Source organism: Gouania willdenowi, chromosome 11 (assembly GCF_900634775.1).
Source record: "Gouania willdenowi chromosome 11, fGouWil2.1, whole genome shotgun sequence".
In the NCBI taxonomy this organism is placed as follows: domain Eukaryota; kingdom Metazoa; phylum Chordata; class Actinopteri; order Blenniiformes; family Gobiesocidae; genus Gouania; species Gouania willdenowi.
In genome coordinates, this window is record NC_041054.1 from 4,022,743 (window position 1) to 4,033,917 (window position 11,175).

Consider the following 11,175-nt stretch of genomic DNA (forward strand, 5'->3'; position numbering starts at 1 on the left):
CTGAACATGGGGATTCATCGATTTTTCAAACTGATCTAGATCCTCCATCTTTTAATGTAATCTTCCAGGGGGGAAGGTACTGTATATCTTTGGTTAACATTTTGTCAAAATCTGTTTAGTACCTTTGACGTAAACCTGCCAACAGACAAATAAACGATGGTGAAAACATTACCACTTTAGATATAGTTGTCATTTTCCATGTTTTTGTTTCGGGGGCTGTGAGCCACCAGTGGCCCTAGTCTTCTCTAAGGTGATTGATTGTGTGTTGAGTTCCATATCTCCTGTGGTTGGTTGCACAGCACTGTCACGTCCGCTTTACCCTGTCCAATAGGCTTGCCCCCCCTCCCCCCCCCCACACACACACACTGATCCTCTACCGGCCACCTGTTGCAAAATGTATTTGCAACCGCACAATCTGATCAGATAAGATGCACAAATCTCCCACGGGAGGCATTTTACGACAGGAGGAATCTGATAATGGCCTCGTAGTCAACCTAGATTGTGATCGTCAAGGAATTCAGCTGCAATCATACCGCTAAACTTGTGCACCAGCTTTCTGCTTCTGTGGGAGCTAATCCCTACAAGATGTCTGTGCGCACTCTCCCCCTGGTTTTCATTAATCTTGGTGGGGAGATGCTCTACATTCTGGACCAGAGGCTGAGATCTCTCAACACTTCTGAGGACAACTCAGAGAAAGGTAGAGAGGTGGCTGCCATTCATAGAAGCCTATACACTCCAATGTGTCAGCTTATTGTCAAAGAAGAGAAAGTCTGTTATTTTTTGACGTGTCAGTTTCCTTTCTTTTCTCTCCAACAACCTAACTTGGCAGCAGGAGTTTGGTCCGACAATGACCGAAGCAGAGGTATTTAAACACCACTGTCGCTGACTCTAGCTTCACCTCATGTCTGTTCCTGAGAGGAAAACTAGGCTTACTGGTAGCTACGGGGCACAAGCTATAGGGCGAAGAATATAGCAAACAAAAGTGTACATTTCAAAGCTAAACAAGTCTCAACGGCATCCAAGCCAACCAAAATATTTGGTAAAACAACTCAAAGTTCAATCCTAGAAACTTGTGTCCAAATACCATTCTTTATTAAATAGTCATTTACATCTATAAATGACAAATAAGGGCACAATATGGGTCAAAAACATTTTACATAAATACTTGTTTTGGTCTGGTTCACTTGAAATCAAACTGAATGGAGTGTGGCTCTGAACCAGGATGATATCCATGTGTACTAGTGGTTTCAAAAGTGAATTTATAAACTGAACTGAAATAACTGTTAAGATATCACTGATCAGTCAAGCAGCATCAATTATTGCTTAAGAATGAACAAGAAAAATCTGGAAAATGCTAAGTTAGCTGGAGATAAAGCTGAACTAGCTCAGACATAAAGAATATTCATATTGCACCTTTTTTTGATGTTGAATTTAATTCTGTTTTTCAGGTTCCCTAAAGTGTGAAACCTTTATTAAAACCAGTTTAAAGATATTCAGACCAATGATAACATAATCAGATAAATTAACAAGCGAAAGCAGTAGCTAGTAAGTTAGCTAACGATAAAGCAAATCATGAAAAATATATGTTGACACATCTTTTTTTTTAATTTTTGGTATTTTCTCTGACTAAATGAATGTCTCTCTTTGGGGAACCTGATATGAAGAAATGAACCAAACAATAATCTAATGACACAAACAGGCTAAAGCAGAAGTATGATTGATGCTAGAAATCAATGCCACGTTAGCTGAAGATGAAGCTAAACTAGCTCATATGTTCTTCTTCTCTGTCCATCTATCCACAGTAATGAATGACATCGTTGGGACATTGTTTAACAGAGCTTTCATGGATGAGCTCCTCAAACCTCAGCATCTATACTCCCACAGGACGATGAAGACCGTGCTAACGCGGATAGCGCACGCCTCCATCATGAGGTTGAATGCAGCGAGCATGGACCGGGTGTGTGTTAAAAAAACAAGACATAGAAACAACTTTTTTCCATTGATTTTGGTGGAAAAGGGTTCAGCAAAGAAAAGAGTGTATCATCTAAGGAGGATTTGGCAGCTAACGCTTACAACAAGCAAGCTAGTGCACTAGTTAGCTCAACCTTTTACACACTACGCACACTGGCCAGGCTAACTCACGAGATGCTAGCAAGCATTCTGGACGCTAGCTTTCCTTTGGGAGGTACTGTAACTACTGTAAGCTAAGCTAACAAAGCTATTGAAAAGACTTCATTTGTTTTAGTTTACTGCGTTCCCATAAGTTCATTGAAAAATAAAATAGGTATCACCCCTGGTACGACAGCGGGAGTTCCTTGGTAATACAAGGGCTGTATTATCAGAAATTTTACAATTTACTTTTAAAAATATACAAAGCTTAATATTATCACATTTATTATCACTTAATATCTAACATGGTGCAGACATGATGGCCCATTTAATTTTCTGTGGCCGACAAAACAAATATACAAGAATTACTCAAAAAACACACGAAATAACAGAGAAATACACAAAACAACTTATAATAGATAATTTCGATGTGTTTAGCTGTCATTTCCTGTGGGTTTTTTTAAATTTTTTTTTTACTGTTGTTCTGCGTTTTCTTTCTTGTATTATTGTATGGATTTGTCATTATTCAGTTCTGTGGCCCTCCGAGTGGACCATCACATTTTTCAGCCCTTGCAGTCATAGAAGTTGGCCATATATGTGTTACAACTAAATTTAATGGGTTTTTTCAAAAGCCAAATGTTGCATGTCTTGTGTTTTCTGCATTTCTTCTGTAGCTTTATGAGTTAATGGTCATGGCGTTCAAATATCAAGTGCTCCTTTGTCCGCGACCCAAAGACATGCTGCTCATCACTTACAACCACATGGACGCCATCAGGGAGTTTGTTCAAGACACGCCTGTGATCGTCAACCAAGTGGACGAGACACATCGAAAAATCATTGAGGTGAAACTGATTTAAGACAAGTGTGTGGTTTTTATTCCACATCCTGTGAAATCTGTCTGAAATCTATATTATCTCTTAGGTGTACTCGTCGTTTACGGAGGGAGAATTTCAGCTTCTCAGACAAACGCTGCTCATTTTTTTCCAGGACATGCATGTTCGCGTGAGTCCTCTGGTTTAAAATCAACACTTCAAATGTTTCTCACGTGTGTTTTTGTCTGAGATCTTGAAGGTTTTTTTTGGCGGGGTGGGTTTCATCCCAGGTGTCGCTCTTTCTCAAAAATAAAACCCAGAATCCCAACGGGCGTTTTGCTCTGACAACCTCTGGCCCAGTTCCTCACGGTTCAGACGTTCCTGGACTCATACGGTGCATATGTGACAGATAAACGCAGTATCTCACAGTTACTTCTTCATATTGCTAGTATTAATGTGATTTCTAATCATACCTAAACTCTTCAGGCTGTTTGACTGTAAAGGCAGAGAAGTGAGAAGACACGGGTTCCCTGTGGCAGGAAGTTACAGCAGCTCCATCAGACCTGGATCCTTTGGGCTCCAAGGACCTCGAGTCATCCGACTGGGTCTGAACATGTATGTGTATGTTCTCTACGTATTTATTCTGTCCTTGGAATATATTCTATAATGATTCACCCCATGATAATCTATGTTGTAGATCATGATAAATAAAACATGTAAGGCTAAAACTCCTGTTCAGTTTTCTTTCAAGGCAGAATCGGAATGTGGTATGAAAGCAGTTTCAGGTTCATGGAAGTCTTTAATGAGTGTGTTTGTAGTCTAATGTGTTATTATAATGTAGTGTGACTTCTTTGTTTCATGGACTAAAGGTACACAATGAGCGATACAGAAGAGACACACACCTCAAACACTCCCTCTGTGAAGGTAAACATGGGTTTAGTGTAATTCACACTGTAGATCAGACATGGGCAACTGGCAGCCTGAGGCGTAAAAAGTATAAGCACAAAATTATAGAAAATTAAATTAGACAACTGCAAAAACACACAAAACCACAGTGAAATTACTGACAGCACACAAACCAACAAAATGACAAGAAACTACACAAAGAACTCACAAAACAACGACAAAAATGGACAAAATGAGTGAAAAATACAAAAAACAACCACAACAAAACTAATATAAAATGATATCAAAAACACGTGAAACGACATCAACACACACACAAAAACTACAAGAAGACACAAAATCACCACGAAAAACAGGCAAAAATCATTGTTCCTAATGCTCATATTGCTAATTATTCTAAATACTGACATAAATGCTGATTATGTGGCCCTCGGATCAGACAATCACATTTTTTGGCCCCTGCTGTCCTAATAGATGCTCATCTCTGCTGTGGATTGATTGATTGTTGGTTGTTGTTTCTGGCTATAACAGTCATTTAATATTTTTTACAGAGAGGCTGTATATGTTAACAGCTCACTCTTAAAGAGTCATATACTGTACAATAAATCTTAATTTGCTGTATGTCTCCTCTGTGCAGTATGTTTAATTTCATTCTAATGCAGGCGGATGAGTCTCCAAACCTTCTGGCCAAAGAGGAGCTCAACCTTCTGGCTCGACTGATGGGAAGTATGAGGGCGGAGGACCGGGTGGAGGACGAAGCTGGAACTTTTCGGGTTCATCTTTTTTACACAGATGAAGAGGAAGACGAGGAAGAGGCGTAAGAGCTTCTTTAAAAAAAAACCTACTCAGCTTTTATTGTATTACATAAATACTATCAGCAATATTGCTCCAAAAATAAAGAAATAAGATTTCTCCATTAGCACTTTTTTTTTAAAGTACTGTTTTAATCAGATAGATAACGTTATACGTATTATTATAGTAATAATATTTAAGTAATTTCCCCCTTGGGATAAATAAAATATTTCTGATGCTGATAATAACTTTGTCGTCACACAGACATCGTTTGTTACAATTCAATTACCATCAACACTATCGATAAAAGCTATGTGCTTTAGACCGGTTTTACTTTCTTTGCGGCCAGGTATAGGTCCGTGGCCCTGCAGTTGAGGACCAGTGCTTTAGGCCAGTGGTTCTCAAACTTCTTTGGCTCAAGTACCCCCTTTTTTCTGACAACAACATTTTGCTCAAAATACTTAAAAACAAACAAACCAAAAAGTATAATGATGGAAGGAATGATTGATAATAACACACATTGTAAGGAATCTTATTTTGTAAATACGTAGAATGAAACACTAATTCGTGCCTCCTGAATAGATTTATTTCTATAGTTTTTATCAATTCCGATCATCTCCCGCTTGGTGTGGGACCTTGTATTTTCAGTTCATGTTCTAATCAAGATCATTTACATCATTATTATAATGATTATTATTTTTTAACTAAAATAAACACCATAAAATTCCATATTTTTAATGCTTTCATTAAAAATATGGGGTACATGTACCCCCATTTGAGAAACACTGCTTCAGGCAATGTTAGCTACATTAGCTGCATATGTTGAACTTCTTGTAGTAGTTTATTATGGCCACTAGAGTCCAATACAGCTTTATTAATGTTAGTTAAACAGCCATATAATACAGGATTCTTGTTTGTTTAATGTATATAAGTCATTTAAATCCTTTTTTTTTTCTTCTTCTTCTTCTTCTTCTTCTTCTTCTTCTAACCAGGGGAGCTTCAGGTGGAGCTGAGAAACCCTCTTTTGATTTGATAAATATTCAAGCCACACAGGTAGAAGCTTGTGTTACAGTAGATCTTACAGTCTCATTAACCTTTACAATGACTGATGCGGATTATTAAGCACTGGTATGTTTGTTTGTTTGTTTGTTTGTTTGTTGTGTATCACTATCTGTTGGACTCAGGATGAACATGTGACCTCTGAGCTCGCTCTAATAGCCGGACAGTTTACAGAAGCCGAGGAAAACAGTGGAAACCACAGCGACAACAGAGAAGACCTGCTGGCCATGATGGACGACCTTTGACCTCTGCATCATAACCATCTTAGGCTTTAGTCACACCTAATCATAACAAATGTTCTTTATTGCTTAATATTCATCGTAATTACATCATGAGCTTGTAACAATGTGTTTTGATAAAAAAATATGCCGTTTCAATGTTTTATTTGACATATTTTGTGATTTTTTTTAATTATCTAATGCAACGACTTTTTTTTAGGATTGTTTAACATGTTAAGACAATAAAACAATATGAGTCGCTCTGAGTCTGTTTTGTATTCAATATACTGTATTTAACTTATCATTAAAGCACAACTAAGGGTTAAGTGAAAAACTAGCAGTTATATTGTGATATTTTATCTTTTTAACTGTAATTTGATTTAAAACTCAAAACATCATAATGTATTCATTTAAATCTGTAACCTCTGCGCAATATTACACTCGATCACCCTTGTGAAATTTATGGAGGTAAATCTGTGTCTTTATTATTCAATCAAAAAAGAAAAATTCAACCAAAAGAAAAATCACTTCCATCAAAAATAAATATTTTCAATCAACAAAAAAATAAATAAATAAATAAATAAATAAATATACAGTGTATATATATATATATATAGAACCAAATAATTGAATTTGAACACTTTTTTCTTTGATTGAAAATATTTATTTTTGATTGAAAAGTTGATCCCGTTTTTTTTGTACGTTTAAATCGTTATTGAATTACTATCCTGAACCTGAATCAATAATTATATCGGTTTGGTTTGCCGTAATGCATTTTATTTTGAAGTTATTTAAAGAAGGGCTATTTTCTCAAATAACCTGCAGAGGGCAGTGTTTTCCTGGTTCTCTCAGAGCTGTGGCTTGAAATCTACGAAGTCGTTTTTGGTTTTTTTTAAACTTCTTTTTATTATTGCATTTCAGTTCACGTTTTTGAATTTGAGTTTGTTTATTTTTTCTTTTACATTTTTACTTCCACATTCTTTATTTAAAGCTAGATAGAATGGTAAAACGTAAAGCCCAAAGCTGTATTTATTTTTGAACGTGGGCGGGGTTAATAATTGACGCACAGCCAGCGTAAATACGTCATCACGTTGACGCATTACGTATTCTACATGCGGGAAAACTAACTTATTTCCTACAGTTACGGATGTTTGTCTTCTTTTTCCGTCATAAATCAACATTTCACACATACAGGTAAAAGTTAGAAACAACCGAGTTCATTAACCGTCAAAGATTTATTTATTTTTTAGGTCGTGTTGTGTTTTAAGCTAACTACAGCTAAAGCTAACTGTGTTTGTTTACATTTGAAGGTTTTCTGAGCGAAGTTGATTTAATTTTTAAATAAAGACACGGTACAGATCGATGATCTTAAATAATCCCCATGATATTGGCACAAAAGTAACGGGTGTTGCTATTTATTTCGAAGATCATAACTAATAGTTTTCCAATTTTGGCTGATTTTTTGCTTCCAATTTTAGGTATTATGAAATTTCCAAAGCCCCCTAGTAATAGCTCTAAATTAAATTGGCCTATAAATTGTAAAGTTATGTTTGTTATCATCATTTTCTGTATAGTGGAATTATTTTATTTTATTTTTTTCTGGAATAGCCTGTTTTAAATGACATGTTTATATATATATATATGTGTGTGAGATGTTTCACAATATTTTCAATAACATCCTATTAATAACATAAATATCATGACAGTCTGTGGATCATTTGCTTTGACACTTTGTAACAATATTTTTTGTTTCATGCTCAGATGTTTGTGATTAAAAAAAAACAATGAGTGATGATTTGTGTGTAAAATGTACCGTAGCTTGATAAACCAATTAACCAGTTAATTATCAAAATCAAATGTCGAGATGAAAAATCACGTGACTGTTTATGTTCATCAGAAGATATTGATCATTCAATGGACAAATTGAGTCAAAACTATTTGCTTCAAAACATCCTATTTATTATTATTATTATTATTATTATTATTATTATTATTATTATTATTATTATTATATCTACGGCGCCATCTACCGGAGTGGAGGTGTGGAAGTGGCACAATTTAAGGTTTTTACGTAGGAACAGGAGCGGTTAAGCTGCTCCGCTGAGAAGTGAAAATGTCTCCATCAGTAGAAAACACACGTCCACAAAAATGTGAAAAATACAATAAGAAAAATATTGATTGAATATCAGAAAGGAAAAAAAAATCAATTTCAAATCGGCACCCAAAAAAATCGCGATATATATCGTGAAATAATTAAAATACACTACACGTGTGCAGTTTTTTGCCAAACGTTGAGCTCTTTACATGTTCTCCTGACTCGCAGACATGGAGTCAGCGGAGGAGTCTCCATCCACAGCCTTGAGGCCACTGGACGTCTGCAACTCCATCCGTGAGCGAACCATCGCAGAGAACAGCCTGGTGATCCTGCTGCAGGGCCTGCACGGCCAGGTCACCACGGTCGACCTCAGGGACGAGAGCACGGCTCGGGGCCTCGTCGTCAACGTGGACGCCTTCATGAACGTCCGCCTGGAGGACGTGCTGTACCGCAACCGCCGAGGTCAGCTGACCCGGCTACAGGACCTTTTTATCACGGGCAGGAACGTGCGCTACGTTCACATCCCTGACCACGTGGACATTTTGAAGACCATCCAACAGCAGCTGGAAAAGATCCACCGCGTACGAAACTTTGGAGGTCAAGGAGGAGGCAGGAAGGAATTCACCAAGAAGAAGAAGTCCTAACTTTTTCTGCTTCAAGTCGGAAAATCTGCACAGCAGGGATGTGATTATGATTTAATGATATTAGATTAGGTTTTGTGCTTAAAAATATGTACAAATGTTTCTGTTTTGGTCACTAAAACCCCTTCAAATGTAGAACGCCCCAAAGAGAATGATGTGGCATTGGACAATTTGTTTTCTTCATCACATTGACTAAAAATCATGTCTCGATATATTTGTTTGTCAATAAAGTTTGACCATTAAAAGGATTCTGGGTCAAAGAAAACTGCTGAAAACCACAACCTTTCTTCATTATAAATAAACTATTTAAAAATAAATAAATAAGATGCAACATGTAAAGCCAATAGTTACAGATCAAAGATTAAGAAAAATAAACAGCTTGATCAAAAGCAGCGGCACAACTATATCACTGTGAAAATCTTACTTTTGGGAAAGAAACCCATTAACAAACTAGTTCTAAACATAAAATAGAATAAAGGTTGTTAAAATATATAAATATAGTTTAAGTCAGTGGTGTTATGGTCACTACGTGTACAATTGTATCCAAGTCAATTACAACTACATCTATAATTGTCCATATTCAATTGTGATTACAGTGACCAGCATTTTTCCCAATTACAATTAAATTAGAATGATTATTTTCCCCTTGAAATGTAATTCTAATTGTGTTCTCAATTACTAAAGTTTGAATTCAATTAATCGCAATGACTGAGACTTTGATAAATAACCATATCAAGGTCATCCTTCCTCTAGTGTTAGCTTTCTGTTAGCATCACTAATGATAACTGTTCAGTTTGACCCATGTCTTAAATCAGCTGTAAAATACACTACAAATATCATCTCATCCAATTTGTTCTTCATCTCTTGGTTACCTCACTAGGCTTCCTAATCAATGAAAATATTGGTATTAATATTTTTGGTGTGGGCGTTTGAGCCTTGGCAGGTAGTGGGAAGACATAAAACATGTTATTAATTGTTAACTACGTATGCGTAAGCCATAGAACTATAACATGGTTACCCAGGTTTGCATTTAATTAAATTGTAATTGACAGTTGTCAGAGAATTTCCATGACAATTACAATTTCTAAGTCAAGTATCTGAACTCAATTACAAGAGCAACAGATTTTTTCAGTTACAATTACAGTTATAATTAATTATCAATTACACGATGAGAATTATAAATGACCCCTACACTGAGTGTTTTGTACCTTATGCTGCTGTTGGAGACGCAGAATAAGATTCGTTGTTCTTGGACTTTTAGTCAAATCTAGAAAAGAAAAAAATCGTAAACGAAGACAAAAGTGATGAATAATTTTTGCCTCAAATATTACGTAATGTCCCTCTATACGTGGCAGTCGCCATTTTCAAGCTTTCAGCCAATCACCGTTCATGTTGTCATGTTCTCATAAAGAGTCTATGGGGAAATAGCATTTCATTCTGATGTTTTAGTGGTTCGTTAGTGTTGTAACGTTATGACGTTGTTTCTATTAAGACCAGGAACTTTACAGTGAAAAGATTTTGTGGAAAGAGAAATGAAAATTGCGGTGGGTGGAGCATCATCCATCTTACTAGAGATCTGTGCACACCTTTAAGATGAATAAAAGGAAGACTCCTTAACACTGGACTATGTTACCATGGCAACTATCGGATGCCTTTAACCTCATGCAATCAGTGTGAGTTGTGTGAATGTTGCACTTCCTTGAGTAATAACTACGTTACAGTTTGTCAAACATGTCGACCTCCACAAGCGTGAGTTTAAAGTGTTTTTTTTTTTTGCATTGTAATCATAGGAGTTCTTATTATTTTTCTTCCATGACTTGCTTTGTCGTGAAACTCCTCTTAGGCTATTAATGCAGCACTAATTACACGTATGTCATGTCATAGGGGCAATGTCAAGAATGTGTAGTCGACCTTATTTGGAGCCAAAATGTCAAGGTCAAGGTTGAGTCAAGAGTTAAAAACCAACAAGTTTCATATCTCTACGAATATTTATAGTACAAGTTCGATGCTTACATTAATGAAAAGCTCGTCTCAAGTGGAGTAGTTTATTTAATTGGACCAAAGCTGTACAACCTACCAGCAAAAAAGATCAGTAGGGGTCAAGGTTCATGACGTGACAAAAAAAACAAACTAAAAAATACTTTTTTCCTTATAACTTGGCCACAAATTGAGAGACAGAGCTCAGACTATACCAATGAACAATTTCCTTTCAATGTGTACCCATGACCTTCACTCAAGGTCATATTTAAGGTCAAGGTCAGCCTTCTGTTTTTCCTGCATTATATAACTTGTCAACAAATCCAGATACAGGTAGTCATTTTTGCCAACTTTTAATTGCCAAATACGTATTTGCCTTGCGAATACAGTTCGTGCCTAGTTTTTATTGCATCTGCAGCTTCTAAATCTGTTCTCATTCACACAAAACTTTTATAGAACAGTTTTTCAGCCAAGGTGTCTTTGTTTTTTGTGGGTTTTTGTTTTGGGGGGGCGAAGGAAAAAATAGAGTTAAATATATAGACCGTTCAGAGTTTCGTGCCAACCAC

General features: G+C 36.3%; 2 protein-coding genes across 2 annotated transcripts; both read left to right on the top strand.

Annotated features, from left to right (window-relative positions):
• The first annotated feature begins 585 nt into the window (after positions 1–585).
• On the top strand, positions 586–5,923 carry oscp1a (organic solute carrier partner 1a). The gene is made up of 11 exons (XM_028461605.1): positions 586–697; positions 833–862; positions 1,803–1,957; positions 2,784–2,951; positions 3,031–3,111; positions 3,212–3,315; positions 3,408–3,536; positions 3,791–3,845; positions 4,490–4,644; positions 5,612–5,672; positions 5,804–5,923. Exons 1-11 carry the CDS (start codon positions 586–588, stop codon positions 5,921–5,923), a joined length of 1,170 nt encoding a protein of 389 aa, XP_028317406.1.
• Positions 5,924–6,970: 1,047 nt separating this feature from the next.
• lsm10 (LSM10, U7 small nuclear RNA associated) lies at positions 6,971–8,897 on the top strand. The gene is made up of 2 exons (XM_028461615.1): positions 6,971–7,090; positions 8,220–8,897. The coding sequence occupies exon 2, from the start codon at positions 8,222–8,224 to the stop codon at positions 8,633–8,635; it is 414 nt and encodes a 137-aa protein (XP_028317416.1). The 5' UTR covers positions 6,971–7,090; positions 8,220–8,221; the 3' UTR covers positions 8,636–8,897.
• The last annotated feature ends 2,278 nt before the right edge of the window (positions 8,898–11,175 follow it).

Bases quoted from the DNA above. Each gene is read 5' to 3' on its own strand.
- oscp1a (XM_028461605.1), top strand. From the start codon at position 586: ATGTCTGTGCGCACTCTCCCCCTGGTTTTCATTAATCTTGGTGGGGAG. The intron at 863-1,802 runs GTATTTAAACAC...ATCTATCCACAG, and splicing joins CGACAATGACCGAAGCAGAG to TAATGAATGACATCGTTGGG. The intron at 3,846-4,489 runs GTAAACATGGGT...ATTCTAATGCAG, and splicing joins CAAACACTCCCTCTGTGAAG to GCGGATGAGTCTCCAAACCT.
- lsm10 (XM_028461615.1), top strand. From the start codon at position 8,222: ATGGAGTCAGCGGAGGAGTCTCCATCCACAGCCTTGAGGCCACTGGAC.